The sequence below is a fragment of the Danio rerio genome, chromosome 5 (genome assembly GCF_052040795.2).
Source record: "Danio rerio strain M-AB ecotype USA chromosome 5, GRCz13ab, whole genome shotgun sequence".
NCBI classification, from domain to species: Eukaryota; Metazoa; Chordata; class Actinopteri; order Cypriniformes; family Danionidae; genus Danio; species Danio rerio.
The window spans coordinates 34,971,023-34,992,981 of record NC_141025.1 but is presented as its reverse complement, the minus strand read 5'-3'; the positions used below and the strand labels follow the sequence as shown (position 1 = coordinate 34,992,981).

The following is a 21,959-nucleotide window of genomic DNA, read 5'->3' as shown; positions in this document are numbered from 1 at the left end:
CCAAAGTTGGCATTTTAAATCCTTTGATTTGGCCTGCCAGAGGGAAAATGATTGGGATGGGTTGGGGAATGACTTTACAGATTCTCATTTCTATGTAACCTTTTATTAGGTTTTTTTCAGCTACAAAAAAAAGTAAACTGAAATTAAACGTTGTAAATAAATCTTTTTTTTTTTTTAATGTACATACTGATACTTAACGAATAGGGGACAAAGCAGAAGACAACAGCATGCAAATCAAGACAAAGGCAGGTTCAGCATGACTAGTCTATTCAGCATTGAACTCCATTGGTTGGATTTTTTAAATGTTTTTTAAAGATTTTATTTTAATAAGTTTGTTAAAATAGTATACACTTTTTTTATTTAGAATGCAATATTAGATATGATTTTAAATATCTTTTTCTTTTTAGTAATGGATATGAAATAAATTAGGAAATTACCCATGACAACTTCAATGTAATACAGGTTGCTTTATTTACTTTCAGACCACAGCTCTCAACCAAGCCCTCCATATGGAAAAGTGTGGGCACCCCTTTGCTAGACCATTCAAGGCCTTGACTTTGAATGAAACATCTTCATGTTTGTTTTCAAGAGTAGCCTAGAGAAAATCTTATTTTTGGAAAACGTGACGGCGAATGATGACTCCTTTTACATTTGGACTGGACTAAAAATATTAGCTGCGTCCCAAATCGCATACTTATGCACTATTCTACGCCATTTTGTAGTATAAATAGTGTAAGTAGTGTGTTCACACTGAAAACTATAAAAATAATAAGTGCACTTTAATTTCCCGGATGATGCACTCATTCAGCCGCTAAAATGAAGTGTGGAATGATGGACCCTTCACGCACTCAACGACCGCAGGTTTGCTTACGTAGCGGAAGAGGCGGAGCTATCGGACGCACATGTTGAATAACTTTATTTATTTTGGATGGTGAGAACAAAATTCTTCTACGAGAGTGATTATAGTGCCTCCCGATGGTGAATTCGGCAACACTCACGGCAGGTTATATTTGATAATTCGGTCGTTTATTTCACTGATTTGGCAAATGTCAAACGTCATCAGGGAAACGGTTTGAATTTCCGCTTAGTAAAAAAACATTAGTGTGCCATTTGGGACGCCACTATATACATGTACTATCCTGTTGAGTGTGTAAGTGCATAAGTACATAGTGCATGAGTGCATAGTGTATAGTGTGCCATTTGGGACGCAGCTATTCTCTCGAGAAATAGCAGCGACCTCTAGTGGAAGTCTTTTTTTAGACCTCTAGACTTCAAGTGTTTCCTGAAGGAGACTCACAGCACGATACCCGTTTTCAAACCACTAAAATTAATTACTTTATCTTTTTCTTTCCACATGATGTATACGGCGACCGATCACTCGCTGTTATGAATGAATAACGCTTATGTGTATTACGTTAGTTGTCAAATTGCCTCTCAATCGCCCTTTAATAACTACGGTATCTTCATAGCTATATTTATATTACCGTGGGTGGGTCTGAATGTTTCAGCTTACCAAGTTTATCGAACTACAAATAGGAGGAGGAGAGACTATTTACTCCCACGTTAGCCATTTACCAGAACATTTAACCTCTAAAAGGCTGAAATAAAGCATTCGTGCGGCTGTAGTCCATAACAAACTGCAGTGCAAAGAGTCAGAAGCAGCACTTAAGTTTATTAGGTTTCCAATCCTCTTATGATGAGACTCGCGCACCGCTCGTGATTGGAGGCTCCCGTATCCGGATATGAGCGTCAGTCAATCAGCATCAAGCGCCACACGCTGCAGCTTTGGGACAAGAGCAGACTGTCCAAACTGTCAGACGCTGACTCTGATGGGTTAGTCAGTGAGATGAACCTGTCGGGCGGCGAACACCTGGCGAGCTGAACCAAAAGTTGCGCACTAGACTTCACCCGCAATGTAACTTTTAGTGCCGTGAAATAATTATGCAAGACAACAAACCGGATTACTTTTATCAGCGGAATCCCAAGGACATCATGTCTTCTGCTGTCCCTCGATCAGGATTTGTGGTCTTCTGCGTGGTAAATCCAGTTTTATTCCTCTAGATACGTGACATTTATACTGAGGGACTTGAGCTGCACGTGTTTGGCAAGTTGAACGCCGCAGACATGCTTAAACGTGATTCACGTTACTTTGCCTTTAAAAACCGTAAACTTGAAGAACTGCTTTTGAGCACCAAAATAGCCTGCGAGTTAATCATTAGCAAGCTATTAAGAAACCAGGAACTTTGGAGAATTTCTGAAAAGAATTAAGTCTGGGATTGTACTGTTTGTGTTGCGTCTCAGCCCACCATTCCCTATTGAAAGAGTTCTAGCGATGTAACTCCACAAACAACATTAAAACACTATAAAACGTTACACTTTAACCATCAAAACTTACCCTTTAATGGTTTCTAATGCGTTTTGGGACATTCTCAATCAGGAACCAATAGGAATCTAAAAAAAATTACTAGTAGAGACCCAAACAACCATTACTGTTTGTATTAAAATCAATACAGTTTGTAATGTATGCATTCAAATGAAAATTCTGTGATGGTTTCTGTTTTCTTTCCAGCGTTTATTTGTAAAATAAATTTTAATTAATATACTTTTAATGCACTTTTAATATACTTTTTAATTAAAAACTATAGTAGTACCAAAAATATAGCCCCTTACATAAATTAACAATGGTTATTTAATTGTAAAAGCATAGTAATTACGTTTTCTGATACATTGAATATGTATTATTTTGTGTAAAATTGTTAATGATGATTAAACTACAATAAAACCATGCTGTTGTGTAAATTTGTGGTAAAACTATTTTTCCTCAAGAGTGCAGTAATATAAATTTCTCAACTAAATAGCAAGGGTTCTTTCTCAAGAGCTGAGCAAGCACTGACTGCATTCTTGTGGCAAATATAATCTTATCAGGTCATCGTAGGATAATCCCTCACTGTTCTTTTCCTATCGAACACAATAATGTATGTTTAATTCCTTGTGTGGCTCTGTGGTTGTGCATTCAGCAGTAATTCCTCAAGATCAGCTGATGAGTGCTTTGCGATCCTCACATTAATGGTTGAAGTTGGGGATTGTTCCCATACTTGCAAAGTCCCTTTTGTTTATGCTGTTTTTGTGTACATTCATATGGTTTTCTTACTCGGGTCAATATGCCTAAAAAAGAAAGATTCACTTTATTTAAATATTTGTTTAACAGGAGTAAGCTAACAGTTAAATCAGTTTATTTTTATATAAATTGGGGAAGATATTCGCAACTGGGCGGATTCAAATTAAATTTGGCTAACATATACTGTATAGACTAAACCAACTGTAGAGTTCGTATTTTCCTTTGCCCTAGTCCCTTATTTATTAGGAGTCACCACAGTGAAATGATTAGCCAACTACTTGGCATATGTTTTGTGCAGCGGATGCCCTTTCAGCTGCAATCCCAATACTGAAAAACACCCATACACTCTCGCATTTATACATGCACTCATACACTACAGCCCATTTTGTTTACCTAATTCACCTACAGCACATGTCATTGAATTAAGCGGAAACTGGAGCACCCAGAGGAAATCCATGCAAACACTGAGAGTACATGCAACTCCACACAGAAATGCCAACTGGCCCAGCCAGGACTCGAACCAGTGACCTTGCTGTGAGGCAACAGTGGTTACCACTGAGCCACCGTGCCGCCCATCGGAAATTAATAATGCAACCGTAATTAATAATGTAAAGTAAAAATGTAACCAGTCATTGAGTTTGTCTACATGTATATCATTGTGTGCTGCATTTTAATAATTCTTGTATTATTTGTGAATCATGCCAATCATAAAAATGTTATTTTAACTCTAACTAAAATAGAAAGGCCTGTCATCATTTTCTGACCCCCATGTTGTTTCAAGCCTGTATGTAGTGATGCATTAACACAAATTATTGTTTCAAAACATTAGATATTTTAACTGAATTGCATTTGAAGGCATTGTATTTTGAATCTTGATTATTACATATTTCTTTCTGCTTACTGTGCTTAATAATAATAATAATAATAATAATCGTCATAATAATAATAACCTGGGTCCTAGAGGATGTGTCATGTAATTTATTTGCATTTACCGTAGCTAAACTCTGTATTTGTTAGTCATATTAACTGGGGGTAAATTATTTGGCACATTTGATTAAGCATTTTAGCAACAACATACAGTCTCAAAGTATTTAATGACAAATCACATCTGATATTCTTTGGTCCAGCAAATTACAAATAATTAAATGCCAAGTAATTAAATGCATATTTTAATTAATTTAAAAACTGCCCAATTATGTTTTTATGGTATTCTTCTAGACTACAAAGTAAAATATAAAAGTATGATTGTGTATAACAAATATGATGAAAGTTACTAATCTCTAGTGTTGTATTTCTCCAAATATCACCATTTGTTCTCTGATCATAAAATCAATTTTAAAATTGCATGCAAGTGCATAAGTTTTTTTTTTAATTTTACATTTCCTGTCTGCAGTTTTTTCTTTAGTGGTTTGACATTTTTCTGAAATCTGTCTCTAATTTAACCAAGAATTTCACACATTAGTTTAATCATAGACAGAAAAGAAACACATTTTATTTAAAGCATGCTTTCTGAATAAGTTTGTGTGAACCCGTTAAGATTACAAGCACTTTTACAGGTTGTTTCTCTAAACAAAGATATTACAAGTACATTATTTAGTAAATGACTGTTGTGTAAATGTAACATTATTAATTTTTACATTATTCATTTATCAATTCATTTGATTCTGATCTAATTAAAAAATGGGGCAGCACAGTGGTGCAGTGGGTAGCACAATTGCCTCACAGCAAGATGGTCAATGCTTCAAGCCTTGGCTGGGTCAGTTGGTGTTTCAGTATGGAGTTTGCATGTTCTCCCCGTGTTTGCGTGGGTTTCCTTTACAAGTCCAAAGATGTGTGGTATAGGTGAATTGGGTAAGCTAAAGTTGTCCATAGTGTATGTGTGTGAATGAGTGCGTATGGATGTTTCCCAGTGGTGGGTTGCAGCTGGAAGGCCATCCGCTGTGTAAAACATATGCTGGATAAGTTTGCTGTTCATTCTGCTGTAGCGACCCCAGATTAATAAAGGGACCAAGCCAAAAGAAGATGAACGAACAAATGAATGAATTAAGAAATAAGAAAAGGACATGTATTTGATTTTTAAAGCCAACTTTACAGATACACACACACACACACACACACACACACACACACACACACACACACACACACACACACACACACACACACACACACACACACACACATAAATTCACTCAACAGTTGACCCTTAAGGGAGAGCTTGTATTATTTCAGGTTTTATTCATATTGACTTGAAAGATAACTGGAAAAATGCATTGTTTTCATACATTCTAGAAATGTTATGATATTAGATTACATAATTCATAACTGTATTCTCTTTCTCCTCTCTCTTTTATTTCTGTAGCTTCTAGTAGTGACTCTCGCCCTATACCCTGTTCTGAGGACACTAGGGGTTCAAATTTACTCTGCCTTCACAGGAAAATATGTGTCAGGATATCACTCACTGTTGCTTGTCAACTGTCCTACTGAACAAACTGCCAGAGACATTGGAAGGTACAGTACACATTCTCAGTTATTCATTAACCCACTCAAGGATGAATTATTCAGAAATAATGATCCGCTCTATAGTCACTAAGTGACATAATTTTCCTTTAGCCATGATAAGGGCTTGTTGTGTGTGTGTGTGTGTGTGTGTGTGTACATACATATACATATTCGCTTCCTTCTTCTCAGTGCTGGCGGCTTCTTCACGACCATACGAAAATATAAGCAGTGTTTCCCTTACCATTAATTTAGGGGGGCCCTCCCAACGGCTTTCCCCGCCCCCTTGAAGTCAAGTTAATGTTGTTTTCTATATTGCACCAGATCACAACTTATTTTAATAAACAAGCTAAAAAGCTAAACTTGTAATATTTTATTTACACAACAGCATGAAATTTCTGTCTTTAATTGGTCGAGCGATTACCAATTTCTGCTCTCTAAATCGCGCACGGTGGAGTTCACGCAGCCATTCTCTGCTGTATGGAATGAGAGTGTGCGCGCTACACCTGACAAGGCCGAAGATGCACGTGCTTCTGTATATTATGCGTGTTTATTGGTGCAACTTGCATGAGTGATGCTCTTTGTTGCAAGTACAGCCATTGTATTTCCAGTGTTTTAAGCTGCTGTGACGTGAGCAGAGTGATTGCTGCTATCTAGTGTCTCGTTAATCTAAAGACCTCTCCCGGAAGCTCCGTAAGTCTCCCGCAAATTTACACCACCTCCGTGATCCCCAAAAATGGATTAAAATACTCTGAAATCTTGGCGACGCCATGAGAAATGGAAAAGAGAACACATCGCAAGAGCCACAGTGATGGTCTTAACATTACATTTGTTAGGTTAAATGAATAGAGCAGTAAAGATATGGCAAGTGCAAATCCTTCTCTCTCTCTCTCATTGAGTGATCTGCTGTCAATAGTTGGAGACAAGCAATATATTTGAATATATTTTTAGGCCTTTTTACATATAACTACTGAAAGTTCTGTGTTTTTGACAATATTGCAAAAGTTATTTAAAGCTGGCTGGAATTATTAGGTAAAATAAAACCCTTTTTTACATGAATATTTAATGATATAACTTCTTGTAATATACTTATTGCAATAAACGGTGTATAGGCCCATTTCCTTTTAGTAAAGAAGTATTAAATTTATAGGTGTGCATTTTAATTCAAATGCATCAAACATGCGCTCCAAACTTGTTTTTTGATTTAGACATGTTGAACTCTTCTTTCATCATTTGCAGTGTTTCCAAGTTGCATTGTTTGTAATTTCATTCATTTATTTTTCTTTTATTTGTAATTTTTCTTACCAATGTTTATATCTGTGTGTTAATATTTTCTGTGGCGGTTCATTTGCTGTGGAGACCCCTAATAAATAAGCTGAAGTCGAATGAATGGATGAATTATTTTCTGTAAAGCTGCTTGTGTTTAAGGCTTTATTAGCAGCATCCTTCATTTATTCTCTTAGATAAGGCAAGATCTTCTCTTAAGGTTTATATTTAGAGGGAATATGTGCTTAATGCATTATAAAGCTTGAGGCATTAGTATTGGTACTCAGTACCAGCCGATACAATATCAGCTGTAAAAATCCTGAATAGAGCTTCCCTAGCTTTGACCCAGCTTGGCTGTCAGAGCGACAATACTTTCCCTGGCTGTACGAGACTGATCTTAGTAATTAAGTCAGCAAATACACCTTTAGGAAAAATTATACTTTAGTAAAGGTCAAGTATAAAAGTAAAGTATACTAAAATCAATACACTGCAGTGACAAGCTACACACTTTGTGGATAAAAAAAAAAAAGATATAAAAATGAATGTTACATTTTAGTTTAATGCTTTTACTGTTCAAATAATTGTTCAGTCATTTACTGCTGTCATTAAAAGAAACAAATTAACACCATGATGACTCCTTAAGTTAGTCTGAACAGTCGCGCCACACCCCCAAGCGGAATACCCCACCAAAAAAAAAAAAGAAGAAAAACCTAGGGTAAACACTGATAAGCAAATACTGCACTGCTTAATGGTTGCACTGCATACGTGATTTTGTCAATAGTGAAACTATTAGCAGCAAAAATGAAATGTTGTGCACCTTAGCTTGTTTAGTGACAACTTTATACAGCAGAAATATGTCTTTGGAATGGAATGATAATCTAATGTCTGTGCATATAATAGCCTTTGCTTTCTGACAACCTACTTAGTATTGTAAAATGCTTTATCTGATTAAATGTTTTAGCTGCTGATGTACTTTGTAATTAAATGCTCTGTGGTTTGTGTCATCAAAAAGTTTCTTGACCTTATTATTCTTACCTCAACTCGTTATCATAAATAATACAACATGCACTGTACTTATAAAATATAGTTTTAACTGCAGTCTAGCTGTGTTTGTATGAACTGAGATATTATTGTAAAAAAACTCACATTTGTCCAATGATGCATTGAAAGTTTTAAATTAAACCGAAAAATCATCAAAGAACACAGATTATTTTAATCTTGAGAATATTTAGAAATTGGAAATAGAACATAAAAAAACAATTCTGAACAAATAAACAATAATAAATGTTAACCCCCAAAATAAAGCTAACATGAACTAAAACAAAACAAAACAAGGAAATTAAATTTCGACTTTTAAAGCGACTCAGAGTCATACGTTCCTCAACAGGCCATATCTGCTACCAAATCTGTTTTTAATTCTTATGCGGATTCCAAGAATGAAACGCCAATGTGTTTACCTTGTGGAACAGGATCTTTCTGTGTGCTTGTCGGCTGCATATCATGGCTCATCAGTGGCAATGCTACAGCAGGACTAGTAGGCTAGGTTTAGTAACACAAATATACATACACTTACTAACCTTATTAGGTACACCTTACTAGTACCAGGTTGGACCCATGTTTCATGTTGTTGACGCCAAATTCTGACCCTACCTCTGAATGTCCAGACCAGGCAATGTTTTTCCAATCTTTTATTGTCCAATTTTAGTGACCCTGTGCAAATTTAGCCTCAGTTTCTTGTTCTTAGCTGACAGGAGTGGCACCTGGTGTGGTCTTCTGCTGCTGTAGCCCATCTGCCTCAAGGTTGGACGTGTTGTGTATTCAGAGATTCTCTTCTGCATACCTCTGTTGTAATGAGTGATTATTTGTATTACTTGAGTTATTTAAGTTGCCTTTCTATCAGCTCGAACCAGTCTGGCCATTCTCCTCTGGCATCAACAAGGGATTTGTGCCCACAGAACTGCCACTCCTTGGATGTTTTCTCTTTTTTTTTTTTGTTTATTCTCTGTAAACCACAAAAATGGTTGTGGGTGAAAATCTCAGTAGATCAGCAATTTCTGAAATACTTAAACCAGCCCGTTTGGCACCACAAGCATGCCACGTTCAAAGTCACTTAAATCACCTTTCTTTCCCATTCTGATCCTCGGTTTGAACTGCAGCAGATCGTCTCGATCATGTCTACATGCCTAAATGCATTGAGTTGCTGCCATACGATTGGCTGATTAGAAATTTGAGTTAATGAGCAGTCCGACAGGTGTACCTAATAAAGTGGCTGATAAGTGTATAAGCAAAAGATGAGCCATTATATTATGACCATCTATCTGATAGCCTCATTTAATCCACAAAACAGCTGCCACCTGGCAAGATGTTGATTCAGTGAGCTGGCAACAGGGGTCCGTTCTATGTACCTTGCTTAAATGATCTAAGATGATTTGGCAGATCCTGGATCTTTTAATCTTGATAACTGATCTCTAGCTAATTTGAATCTTCAAACAAGTTCGCAAATCAGATTAAAATTTCTGGGTAAACTGATCTGAGATTGTTGCGTGTGTTGTGAAGGACAGATCTATCAATCCTCAAAATCATCATCAGCAATGCTGATTGGCTGACGGCACAGCAGCCTAATGACATCATTTGATTAATATTCTATTATCCATGTGAGCAAAATTACATCAAGTTCACAGTAAGCGGTTTGTTAAATATGATGCGTATTACACAATAACTTTCCACATTTGTTGTGGGCTGCAGGCTTTACACTTTCATGTGTCAAGAGTATCCATCATGTATTTCAATGCATATAGGTGTATTTAGTTTTACATTTAGAGAAGATTTTCTTTATTATAGTAGCTTAGGCAACCTCAAGTTTTTTAATCGATGTAAGTAATAACTGTATGGTGTGTGCAACTTTTGCGAAGCATCAAATCACTGGCATATTTGCGGTCAAAACACATTCATGACTGCATAAAAAAAAATAAAAAAAAAGAATAATAATTTAAGTCGAATAGTGTGCGTGTACGCGTTTGTATCTAAAAAGTTCATATCATTAAATTTTCCCTTTGAACCACCAGATGGCTTTTTACTTATGTACTTTACTTTTACTTATGTCGGAGTGCAGATTGCATGAGTTATTTTTTTATATATATAAATATTATTACCTTTCTGAGCTACAAGAACTGTTGCTATGACAACTAGTCTCAGATGAGTTTTGAAGAACGAAACGATCCTGGATTGTGTTAAATCGTCAACATCCAAATCAAGCTAATTGAGTAATCCATGTACGAAGAATAGACCCCAGGTCTCTGTTTTCTGGAACCATAATGTCAACACGTATCACAAACACAATTTTCCAAGTCTAACCACAACTGTATGATCGGGTTCATGTCAGGGAAGTTGAGAGGCCAAGACATTAACAAAAATTCACTAGCATGTTCTTCAAATACCGTGAAGATTCGAAGATGGCAAATCATCCTGCTGGTGATGTACGTCACTTGCAGAGAACATATTTGCCATAAGTGAGTGGACTTTCTACCATAGCTTTCCTGGGTTTGCTGTTGGGATTCTGAAGCCTGAAGTGTCCCATGAAAATATATTTTTACTGTATATCCTGAATAACATTACATTAATGTGTCATAACCTCAGTTGTTAATTAATGTTGGTAATATCTGAACAAACCTGTCAATGTAATGCAACGCAAATGGTGATTGATCAGAATAGATCACTTTCTATCAATCATCCAGGGTTCAAGCTCAAACATCTTGACCCCATTTCATTAATTGTTGATAGTGGCATGGTGTTAATATGGGAACCCAGCTGGGTTATTGGCTACAGATGCTTTTATGCAGAAGTTTGTGACAAACTGTGTCTTGTTACACATTGCTCTGGTCACCACTGTTATAGCTGCTGGTGATTTGTCTCACAATGGCCACTGAGAACAATGCACAAGCAATGTGAGGAATGTCCACACTTTTTCTGGCATCAGTGAGATGTGGAAGACACATGGCTAGACAGCAGCTCATCATTGGGCCACCCATGCAGCACCTTAGATGAATTCTACCACAATGTCATGTGAACAACCCATAAGGCATATTGTCCAAGATTAAAGTTCTGAGGTGTCGGCAATTTTACGGACAAACTGTGCGACACCTAGTACTCAAAATGACAAAAAGCTTTATGTTTTCATGAGTTTGTGTTTATGACAAACTTTGTCTTTACAACAATTTGATAGCATAAAAACGCAACCACACACTTTTAAAGAACATTACATATTTTATTGATAACATTATTTAATCAGTTGCACATTGACCTGCACCTAGTGCAATGTACATTCCAGGGGTGGTTATAAATGTGTGTGTTAAATACACTGCTTGGCAAAGTTGGTGTTTGGATTTGAGGAAGCAAATCTTTATTGCAAGGATTAATGTGTTTCTGGCCTGTATGTTTGATGACATTTCTTTTAACCTTAACTGAGGCAGTGCTTATTTTTCAAACCATGTTGAAAGACTTATCTTTCAGAATAATAATGCAGTGATTATTCAGTGTCAACTAAGAAACAAGGCCTAAAATGCAAATATAAATTCAGTATTAATTGATTTTTTTGAAGAGAATTTTTTTTAATAATAAATCAGATATAAACAATAATAAAAATAATATGGTTTAAACAACTACTTTCACCTGAATAAAACTTCTGCTTTTATGATAGATCTATCTGTAAATGAAGCAGAGTTTGTGAGTTTGACCTTCTGTTAAAATAGCTTGCTGTAAACACTGATTTTTATTTTGGTCTTGAGTGTCTAATTCCCTCTTGTTATACTTTTTAACATTTCAGCAGCAACAAAAAGAGATATGGTTGCATTTGTTTCAGTTTTTTTCTTCATCTAATTCAAATTTGAAATTTCTCTATTTTTCTTCATTTTTTTTATTTTAGTTTGAGAACCCCTGTAGAGTATCTCGACCTGAGTCTCCATATTTACTCTTATGCATTATGATTTATTTTCTCATTAATCTCTCGTTAACGAGCACTTAACAGCTGTTAAATCATAAGACTGCCCTCTAGAAGCTCATCAAAGCAGAGCGGTTCTTGAAGTTCAGGAGGACCATGCCACCTGGAATTCCAATAGATTCAGAACCACCAGGAATCCATCCTGTTTCTGTGAAAATGCATGAATGGGGAATATGGGCATTGTGCAAACTAAAAATTGAAATCTTTTGGGATTGCAGACTTGAGGTCAGGGTTACCAAATGATGTCTTGCCAAGGTTGGAAGAATCCTGCATGATTCTATTGTCAAAGGAATACACAAGGTAGTATATTAAGTAGTATGAGGTAATGGCAGATGCATTAGAAATAAAAGTGGGTACATTTTCAGTTGGTAAAAGGCTATGGCAGCACAGCTAAAGAATAAAACCAAAACGTGTCAAGCTAAACAATTGAAAACGTAGAAACAAAAGTTGTTATTATTAGCTAGTTTTAGCTCAATTTTCATGTTAGTGCTCTCTCTTTCTGTCTACCAGTCCGCCTTTCTAACTATGCTTGTTTAAAATATTAACCTTGTGTATTTTTAAGCATTGTGGTATGAAATGTTGCTGTGATAACCTGATTTGCATGGGTCAGAAACAATGAAAATAATTTATTGTTCAAGAATTATGTGAACATTGTCAAGTCCACTTGATATATTGTTCAGTATATGTTGTAAAGCCTATAGTATGATGCTGTATGTAATGTAAAATAGTAATGCTGTGTTTAGGCTTTCAGTAATGCTGTAATGTAGAATGGTTGCAATTTACAAATTTCTTCCTAGAAGCTGAGAAAAAAAAACATTAACAACAGCACTCCACTAATTAATTTAATGTAAAATTCATTAAAATGTAATGTGCACTTGATTAGAAGAAGAGGGGAAAAACATTTTGTACAGTCTACTTTCTAGTAAGGCATTGAGTAAAGCAATCGTATTAACAGCAGCTAAGAAACATGATCTATTCAAAGGGGTTTTGTTCCAGTCTATGTACAGTACGATATTAAACCTACATTCAGATGAGGTGTGTGTGCACAATTTGCCTTTGACTCGTGATGTAATTGTATGCATATACAGAGAAGCTAATTTATGTCCATCTCTTTATGTTTTTGTTTTGTTAGAATCATCATGGAGAAAAGGCTGGCAGCATGTGTGAATATATTTCCTCGTACTGCCACTATGTAAGACCAGCGAGTTTAACCTTTCACCCACTCTAAACCCTTGAAGCCAAAACACTACAGCTGAAGTGTAATTTTTACCAACACTGTATATAAATGATTAACTGACTGTTTATGTAATGAAGGACAATCATTTCATTTCTAAAAAAATACTCTGAATCAATTTTTGAAATTTCAGGTGAACATTTTTAAAAATGTTTTTCTGTAAGATTTAAGCAAATAAATGAATGCAATCGTTTAATACTAAATTTAATTCACATTGTTTTTAACTTTTTATTAATTTCAGGTACTACTGGAAAGGTGAGATTAGGGATGCCACAGAAATACTACTGGTATGTTTTTTTTTTCATATTTCTTTACAATTTCAAATTAGTTTTACAGTGTATGCAGCTGTTCTCTGTCAGTAATTATTATAACTGTATTTCTTATGTTGGGATTATAAAAATGCTGTGCATGATTACAATAGGGTTTCTATTTTCAGCTTGTGAGGACAAAAACATCTCTTGTGCAGAGACTTATGACTTATATCACGTAAGTATGTTTCTTTTCACCATTGCTTAAAAACTGAGTTAATACCTTAGAGATCTGCACAAAACTCACACAAATGTTTCCCTTTTTTAAAAAGAAGCTGCAGTCCGCACCTTTTATTTTTTGGCCAAAAACTATACATATTTGAGCAAGTGCAGAAAATTTTGGGCTATATTTTAACAATCTAGCCGCAAAGTCTAAAGCGCAAAAGCATTAAGGGCATGTCCGAATCCACTTTTGCTATTTTAAGGTCGGAAAAATTCTCTTTGCGCCTCGGCGGATGGTCTAACAGGGTTGAGCTTATTCTCTTAATGAGTTATGGGTGTGTTTTGAGAATAAACCAATCAGAGTCTCATCTCCTATTCTTTTTAAAAGTCAGTTGCGTCATGCCATGGTGCATTTACTATTTACATGACAGACTTTGTTAGTGGAAAAACTGAACGCTTCACTAGTCAGAAAACAGTTAAACAGACCACCTGCTGCGCGAGGATAAAGAACGAGCCTCCTCCTCCATTCTGCCTCTTTACTTTCTTTTTACTTTACTTTTACTCTTTACTTTACTTCTTTACTTTCATGGATAAGGAAACATTGTTGTACGCACTCCACTGTAGATATCTATTAACCTACATATTTAATTTTGTTTAAGCGCAAAGATTTTTTTTAAACTATTTTTAACTAGTTCAGTTCTAATTTCCAGCAAACGAATAAATGATCAATAATAATGGAGTGTAGTCAAAAGTTATATCAAAATACACTTCCTATTCTTATGCCCCATATTGTGATGCAGACGTCTCTAAACCCGACAGATGGACAAATCTAAACTTGTTTCAATTAAAAATCAATATAAATATGCATATAATAAATAACACTACTAATAATTTTAACATTATATTAAAAATGCAAATTGTCATAAATAAACTGAATAAATCACCCTGGACATGAAGAAAGCATGGAGGTAGTGTATCTTTTGTTAAAACCAGAATTATTAAGCCCCTCTTAAATTTTTGTATTTTTATTTTTCAAATATTTTCCAAATGATGTTTAACAGAGCAATGAAATTTTCACAGTATGTCTGATAATTTTTATCAGAATGAACCGACAACCTACTCAGCATATTTTTAAGCAGTGGATGCCCTTCCAGCTGCAACCCATCACTGGGAAACACCCATATACTCTCATTCACACTCACAGACAATTGTAGCATACCCAATTCACCTGTACCACATGTCTTTGGACTTGTGGGTGAATCCAGAGTACTCGGAGGAAACGCACAAGAACACGGCGAGAACATGCAACTCTACACAGAAATCCCAACTGACCCAGCTGAGGCTCTAACCAGCAAACTTGCTGTGAGATGAACATGCTACCCACTAGTCACCGTGTCACCCTTTAAAAAATATCCAGTCAAATATAATTTACTGTCATCATGGCAAAGATCAAATAAATCAGTTATTAAAACTAATAAATTTAGAAATGTGTTGAAATAATATTCTCTCCTCTAAACAGAAATTGGGTAAACAATAATCAAGGGGGGCTAATAATTCAGGGGCTTTAATAATTCTGACTTCATCTTTATGTAGTAAAAAATTATTTTGTCTTTTATTTTTTTCATATGTAAAGATATTTGCTTATTGCTGTAAATTCTGTATGTATTAAGCATTTGAAAATGCTTAGGCACATAACTAAGCACTCTGCACTGTAATTTAGACCAGCTTTTACTTTTACTAACAGCGCAGTCTATTTCACTTCCTTAAAATAGCAACACAGCAACAATGCACCTTAACACGCCTCATTTATAGACAGGAACATGCACGAGTCCACAAAGTAGCGTAAATAGATTTGCTATTTATACAATGTGTTAAAAAAACGTGAAAATTAGGGTTGCACCAGTCTAAAAATAGCAACAAATCGCGCCAAACATGTCTTGCGCCTTATTGCGTTGGGTGTATGATAGGGCACCTAGAGTTCAAATCTCCCTACCTTAGCTGGATTGACAATGGTAAACCTGCGATAATGTGTTCTAATTTGAGTGGTAATGGTATTTACTGTAATACACACTCAACACAGGCGTTCACATAATTCTTATGTTGTTAATAATAACTGAGAACAAAGTATAACATTTATAATAATTTCGAGAATTAATGTCAGATTTAATGCTTTGTTCTTTTCTTTAGTTAGTTAGAAAAATGTTAGATGTGTTGCGTGCTCAGATGATGTTTTCTGATAATCTGGGTCATACAGTTCTTCCAAAATGTAGAATCTGTAATTGCGAACCAAAGCATCACAGCGGTTCAGTTACTGGCAGCAACACATTAGATTAGTTCACTCTGAGGAGCCACTAAAACACAATTTAACTCAAACATTGAAATGTAATGCAAAATTACAAAGATGGTAATCAAGACAACACTTACGTTCTTCAGTTTGAATATTTCTGCAGACGTGTCTATAATAATCAAATCGTAACCATCAAGTCAGTATAGACACAGTTTTACTGACAAACAAGTTGAGCAAATGCTGTATGAAGGTTTATTCATTGGTATAAAAGTTTCCATGACAACAGAGCATCTTTGTATGAAGGATGTCGTCTGAATCTTAACAAAATCCTCCTTTTGTACTACCTGTAAGGTCAAATAACATTTACCTTGCGCACTTTAAGGGTTGTTGTGAAAAAATGAATAAAGGACTGAAGCCAGAGCATATCCATTAATATAAGTCGCAGGTTAAAATTCTAAGACAGAAATATGGCAGTATGGATAACTGAATGTAGAAAACTATTTATATACGTGTCTGACTTAAATCCGGGACAACTTTTTCTCAGAGCTTTCAAAGAGCCTGAATGATTTAATGACTAGTCAAGCCTGTGGTGCACATGAACACTTTGAGGTAGAAAGAAGCTTTCGAGACTCCAGCTGTGGTATTGAAACTGGCTATTTCAGTTGAAACTTCAATTTACACACCTGGAGGATGTGAAGAATGGAGCCAGTCTCTGAACACCTTGTGTTGAAGAACAGAATTTCTGCTGTTAAACTGAGCTTTCAGTAACAACATAATTGGACACTATTGTAGAAATGTTTGGGGTCTGGAACTTTTCAACCTTCATTAGAGTAGTTTTCACAGTTTTTTTTTTATTAACTGCAAATATTATTTTGGCTGATAATAATGTTAATAAAAAAACTGAAATGTAGAAAACCGAATGCTGTCCAAAAAATGTTAGCAAAAGCACCCTTAATAAACCCTAAAGCTACAAAGCTTTAGGAAGCTGTTTTAGTTCATGTTCATGATGTTGTTCTTGAATAGAAAATGTCTTTGCAAGGTTGCAGAGTTCAGTCAACAAAAAGTGACAAAAACATCTGATGTTTAATGAAAATATGAAAGCTGCAAAAAAGTTATAATAATCAACTGTAAGCAGATCTAAATCAAAGGCTGCAAGTTGACATTCCTCATCTTACCACCTTATCTTGGATTTGAGGAGATTTTTGAGGACATTTTGCTGTTGGTTTGTTTAGCACAGTGGTACCCATGGGCCAGTGTCCTGCAGAGTTTAGCTTCAACCTCAATTAGATGCACCTGAACCAGCTAATCAAGCTCTTACTAGGTGTACTAGAAAGCTCCTGGCATGTGTGTTGAAGCAGTTAAACTCAGCAACTTGAGCACTGCTCATTTAGCGCATGAGGTCAATGCTGTTTTCTGGGTTCAGACATTAGAGTTATAAACTAAATACTGCACTTATAAGTGACTAGTAAAAGACACATATTTAATTCAATTCTTAATTTACAATGTAGATTGTGTCAAAGCAGCGAAACATAGAATTTCTAGTAAATTGAAACTGTGTCAGTCCAGTTTTCAGAGGTGAAGTTCAGTTTAGTTTAGTTCAGTTCAGTATGTTTTTTTTTCCTGCTGAAAGTCCAATGACTAAAGAAAAAATCCATCAATGCACAGCTCATATATGCCACTATACAGCACGTCATTAGTCCCTTTCACCTGGTAATACTATTAAAAATCCAGAAAATGTCTAAAATAGCTTTAACGGTAAATCACTATTAAAAAAAAAAAACTTTTCTCAAAGGCAAGGACGTTCTGGATTTTTATTTATTTTTTGGACCGTTGGTACATCCATTTCAAAATACTGGTTTATTCTGACGTCATTAACTAGGGGTCCTTTCTTCGTACGTGGATTACTCAATTAGCTGGATTTACTCAATTAGCTGGATTTAGATGTTGACAATTTGAAACGATCCAGGATCATTTCATTCTTCAAATCTCATCTGAGACTTGTTGTCATAGTAACAGTTCTAGTAGCTCAAACCTGAATAGGAGCAGGTTAATTTTATATAAACGGGGTTAGATCAGGTGTATTGTATGTACCGAATGCTGACATTTTCTTGCAGTAGTTATATACACATACGGGAAAATAGTAAATATATATTTATTTTTAACTATATATGTAAAGTTAAGACTGCCACCTTGTGCTTCAAAGAGAAGAAAATGCAAATGCGTACATGCACAATATTCGACTTTTAAAAAAATAAGAAAAAAAGTATAATAGTTTATGCAGTCAAGCACATGTTTTGATCACTAATATGCCGGTTATTGATACCTTTACCGATATCAAAAATGCTTTTTTTAAAGCGAAATTAATTTATACAGTTATTCCTTACGCCGATTAATAAAACTTGAGTAGACCTAGGCTACTATAATAAAATATTGTCTAAATGTAGAACTAAATACATTGATATGCATTGAAATACATGATGAATAGTCTTGACACATGAAAGTGTAAAGCCTGCAGCCCACAACAAACGTGGAAAGTTATTGCATGTCAAATTTAACAAACCATTTACTGCTCATTTTATGTAATGTAGCTCACATGGATAATTGAATATTAATCAGATGATGTCATTACGCTGCTGTCGTCAGCCAATCGTTGCGTTGCTGATCATGATTTCGAGGATTGATAGATCTGTCCTTTACAACACACACAGCGATCTCAGATCAGTTTATCCAGATATTTTAATCTGATTTGCGAACTTGTTTAAAGAACCAAATTAGCCAGAGATCAGTTATCAAGATGAACAGATCCAGGATCTGCCAAATCATCTTAGATCATTTAAGCAAGGTACGAAGAACGGGCCGCAGAAATGACCTCTAATGGGCTGTGCTTGTATTTGTAAACATGAAGTGGGTCAGGATTTTTCTTGATGGTTTTACTTTCATTTGAAACTTTAGCATTCATGCAGCTGCTTTTGTCCCAGAGAAGAACCAAAATACTTAATAGGAATGTGATCAGATCTACCATCTGAGGCAGAAGCGCTATCTGCAGCTAAAAAACACTTTGTTTACATATTTGACTACGTTACAAATTCTGTGGAAAAGAATTGTGAACAACTTTGATGAAAGATATAAACGCATTCATGTCAAGATGTACGTTTGAGTGTGTGTTAGTGCTTATGAGATGTTTTTTGAAATGATAGACTACCTGTTTTTTATCGAAATATGACTCAACAAATCACTCCTTTACATCTATGCGCATCACAGAGCTGAATGCAGCGGAAATCACAGGGTCTATCATAAGAATTTTATTGATAATTTTTTCCATCATTGGCACTAAGAAGGAACATATAAACTGACTAACTATCTGACTAACAAGCAGCAACTGAATGTGTCTGGAAAAGGATTCAAACATTTCACATCAGCACGTTCTAAGCATGTATGTGCTTTTCTGGCAGTTTTCTTTCTGCATTCAGACAGAGCAGCATTCTGTGATAATACCAGTAATGTTACAAATTTTTTCTGGAAAATTGGCTGAACAAATTTACTAGTGTTTTCAAAAAGTGCCTGTTTACATGAGATCTCTTTCCAGAAAATTCCCAGTAATTTTTTATTGGTTGCTTCATTATTGAAATTTTAGAGAAATTTGCTTGTGTTTTTTTTAAACTATGTTATTTAACAAACAAATGATATTACTGTACTTTTGAGTGCACAACCTGCAATGTACAGTATGTAAACATTTACTATTGACTAATGTTTGTTAAACATGAACAAATTGCTGATTTAGAATACAGTAGTCAACATTTGAAGTGGATCAAAGTTTTTCAAAATTGTTTTAAAACAAGAAAGGGGTGTTGTTGGATAGTTTTAGGACAACTTTAATCAAAGGTGATGATCCACTTCAAATGTTGACTACTTCACTGAGCATTTCAGTGAAGTGATTTGGGTAACCGTTTGGCCAGGGGAGAAATAGTTGAGCCCACCTGAGCCTGGTTTCTCTCTAGGGTTTTTTTCCCCTTCATTTTCGTCAATTGGTTAAGTTTTGTTTCTCGCCACTGGCTTTTTTGGTTTTGGGACTTGTGGAGCTAAAAAATAAACCACACTGAACTGAATCTAAAACTGAACTGAATCTGAAAATTGGACTGGCAGTTTCAATTTACTAAAACTTCTATGTTAAGCTACTTTGGCACAATCTACATTGTAAAAGCGCTATAGAAATAAAGATGAATTGAATTAAATTGAACTTAATTTTACAGTTTCCTTGTTGCATGTATTGTGCATGTACTGTAGAATCAGCATGTTCAAACAATGTACTGAAAATCTACACAGCCTGTTATTTATACAAAAACATGCATTCTTATTTTTTGGCTTCTACTAAAAATACTTATTATTGTGCAAAAACACCACTAAAGCGATTATAAGAAATAATAAAATGACTAACAAGGATTCCATCAGTGCCTTCTAATGCCACACAATTGCCAGCTGCTTCAATGTGCAATTTTTTTAGTTTTCAGGTTAGAGATCAGAATTATTGAAATGTTACCTCTATTTCCTTTGTGTCCCCTCAGAGCCATCCACCCATATGACATCCCAGAAATCATCACTTTTCCCATTAATGATGGAAGCCAGCACTACTTGAAGTGGATAGCAGAAGCAGTAACTGACAGTTGACTTCTCAATGTCCCACAATGTCTTCTGTGGGAACTCAGTTTGCAGAAACATAAAGGGATTAATGGAGCACATGCAAGCACAAATTCTCAGGTTAATGAAAACCCTGGACCTTACAGAAAAAAACGATAAATGAATGTTATTAATATGAAGATCACGGTATACATTTACTGGATGAGTTTTTATGGAAAGAGATTTTTCTGATGTGGTTACACTAGTCCATTTATGCATTTAGCGGATGCTTTTCATTCAAATAGAGGAACAATAGCAACTTGCAATTATTGCAACATTATCCACAGTTTACAAAACCATGTTTGTCAGACAAACTTAAGCAGGGAAATGCACAGCAAAAAGTGATTTAATAAAGAAAAAAAGAAAAAGAAAAAAACATTTTGACAATTTCAAGATGAGTCTTTTTTAAAATGGTCTGTTTCAGTGACCTGAGATATTGCATATACAGTAAGTTATGCATACTTATGTACTACTTAATCATTTGTATATTTATTGATTCTTTGATTGATGTGAACAGCTTTATAATAATAATTAGAACTTAATTTAACACTAAAACAATTTACTGTTTATTATATTTACAATTTAATTGTTAAAATATGCTCATTTGTATAAGGTACCTTATGTCCAGTTGTTTGGTCGTTCCAATGTGGTGGTTGGGCAGATTTTTATTTATTTTTTTTTGTTTGTTTCTCAAATAATACATTAATATAACAAATTTTTTGTTTTTTCAACTTTGACTACATGAATTGAACATTATTGAATGTGCTACAGTATGTTTGTTGATGATTTTTATTGTATTATGCTGTAAATGTTGATTCTCACTATTGTATAAACGTGAATGTGGGGAAAATGAAATAAAAACACACTGTGTACCTGAACTTTATTTTTTGGTTGTTGTTTGGTTGAATGGGGTTCACTTTAGGTGCACTGGTGTGGCTTTTGAAATGGAGTTTCCGGACCTGTGAAAGCACAATAGAAGTGCAGATGTGAGGGGAAATGCTTTTGTGTGTCAGGATTTACTGAGACCCAGTCATAATGATGTCACCAAACATGATCTATCCAGTTACACCTACCTACAGTGAAACAATGGTTTTAAATTAAAGGCTACTTTTTATATCAATGCTAAATGTTATCATTAACAAGTTTAGCACATATGGCTCATGTTTTAAGTAACTTTAAGTATAGAAGAAAAATAGGAAAGTATGGCTACAGCTCAGTGACTGTACATGTATGTGTGTTTTTAAGTGGATAAGTGTTTTATTAAATAGTCAGGATCTGTTTTGTTTTAGTCAACTTTCAAATTGACTATTAACTTTTAAATCATTTGAAATTATTGATTGACTGTTGAATATTTATTCTTGTAAATCCTTTAAAAAATGTATAATATATGATCTTTTTTTCAAAGTTAGTCAATT

At 35.0% G+C, this 21,959-nt stretch overlaps 1 protein-coding gene across 2 annotated transcripts; it reads left to right on the top strand.

The window, feature by feature from the left end:
- Positions 1–1,759: 1,759 nt before the first annotated feature.
- zgc:63972 lies at positions 1,760–21,427 on the top strand. Of its 2 annotated transcripts, NM_200354.2 has the most exons (6): positions 1,760–2,037; positions 5,481–5,629; positions 13,012–13,071; positions 13,355–13,400; positions 13,550–13,599; positions 20,433–21,427. In NM_200354.2, the coding sequence occupies exons 1-6, from the start codon at positions 1,942–1,944 to the stop codon at positions 20,533–20,535; spliced, it is 504 nt and encodes a 167-aa protein (NP_956648.2). In that variant the 5' UTR covers positions 1,760–1,941; the 3' UTR covers positions 20,536–21,427. The 2 variants fall into 2 exon arrangements, with proteins under 2 accessions (NP_956648.2, NP_001418061.1); NM_001431132.1 differs by lacking the exon at positions 5,481–5,629.
- The last annotated feature ends 532 nt before the right edge of the window (positions 21,428–21,959 follow it).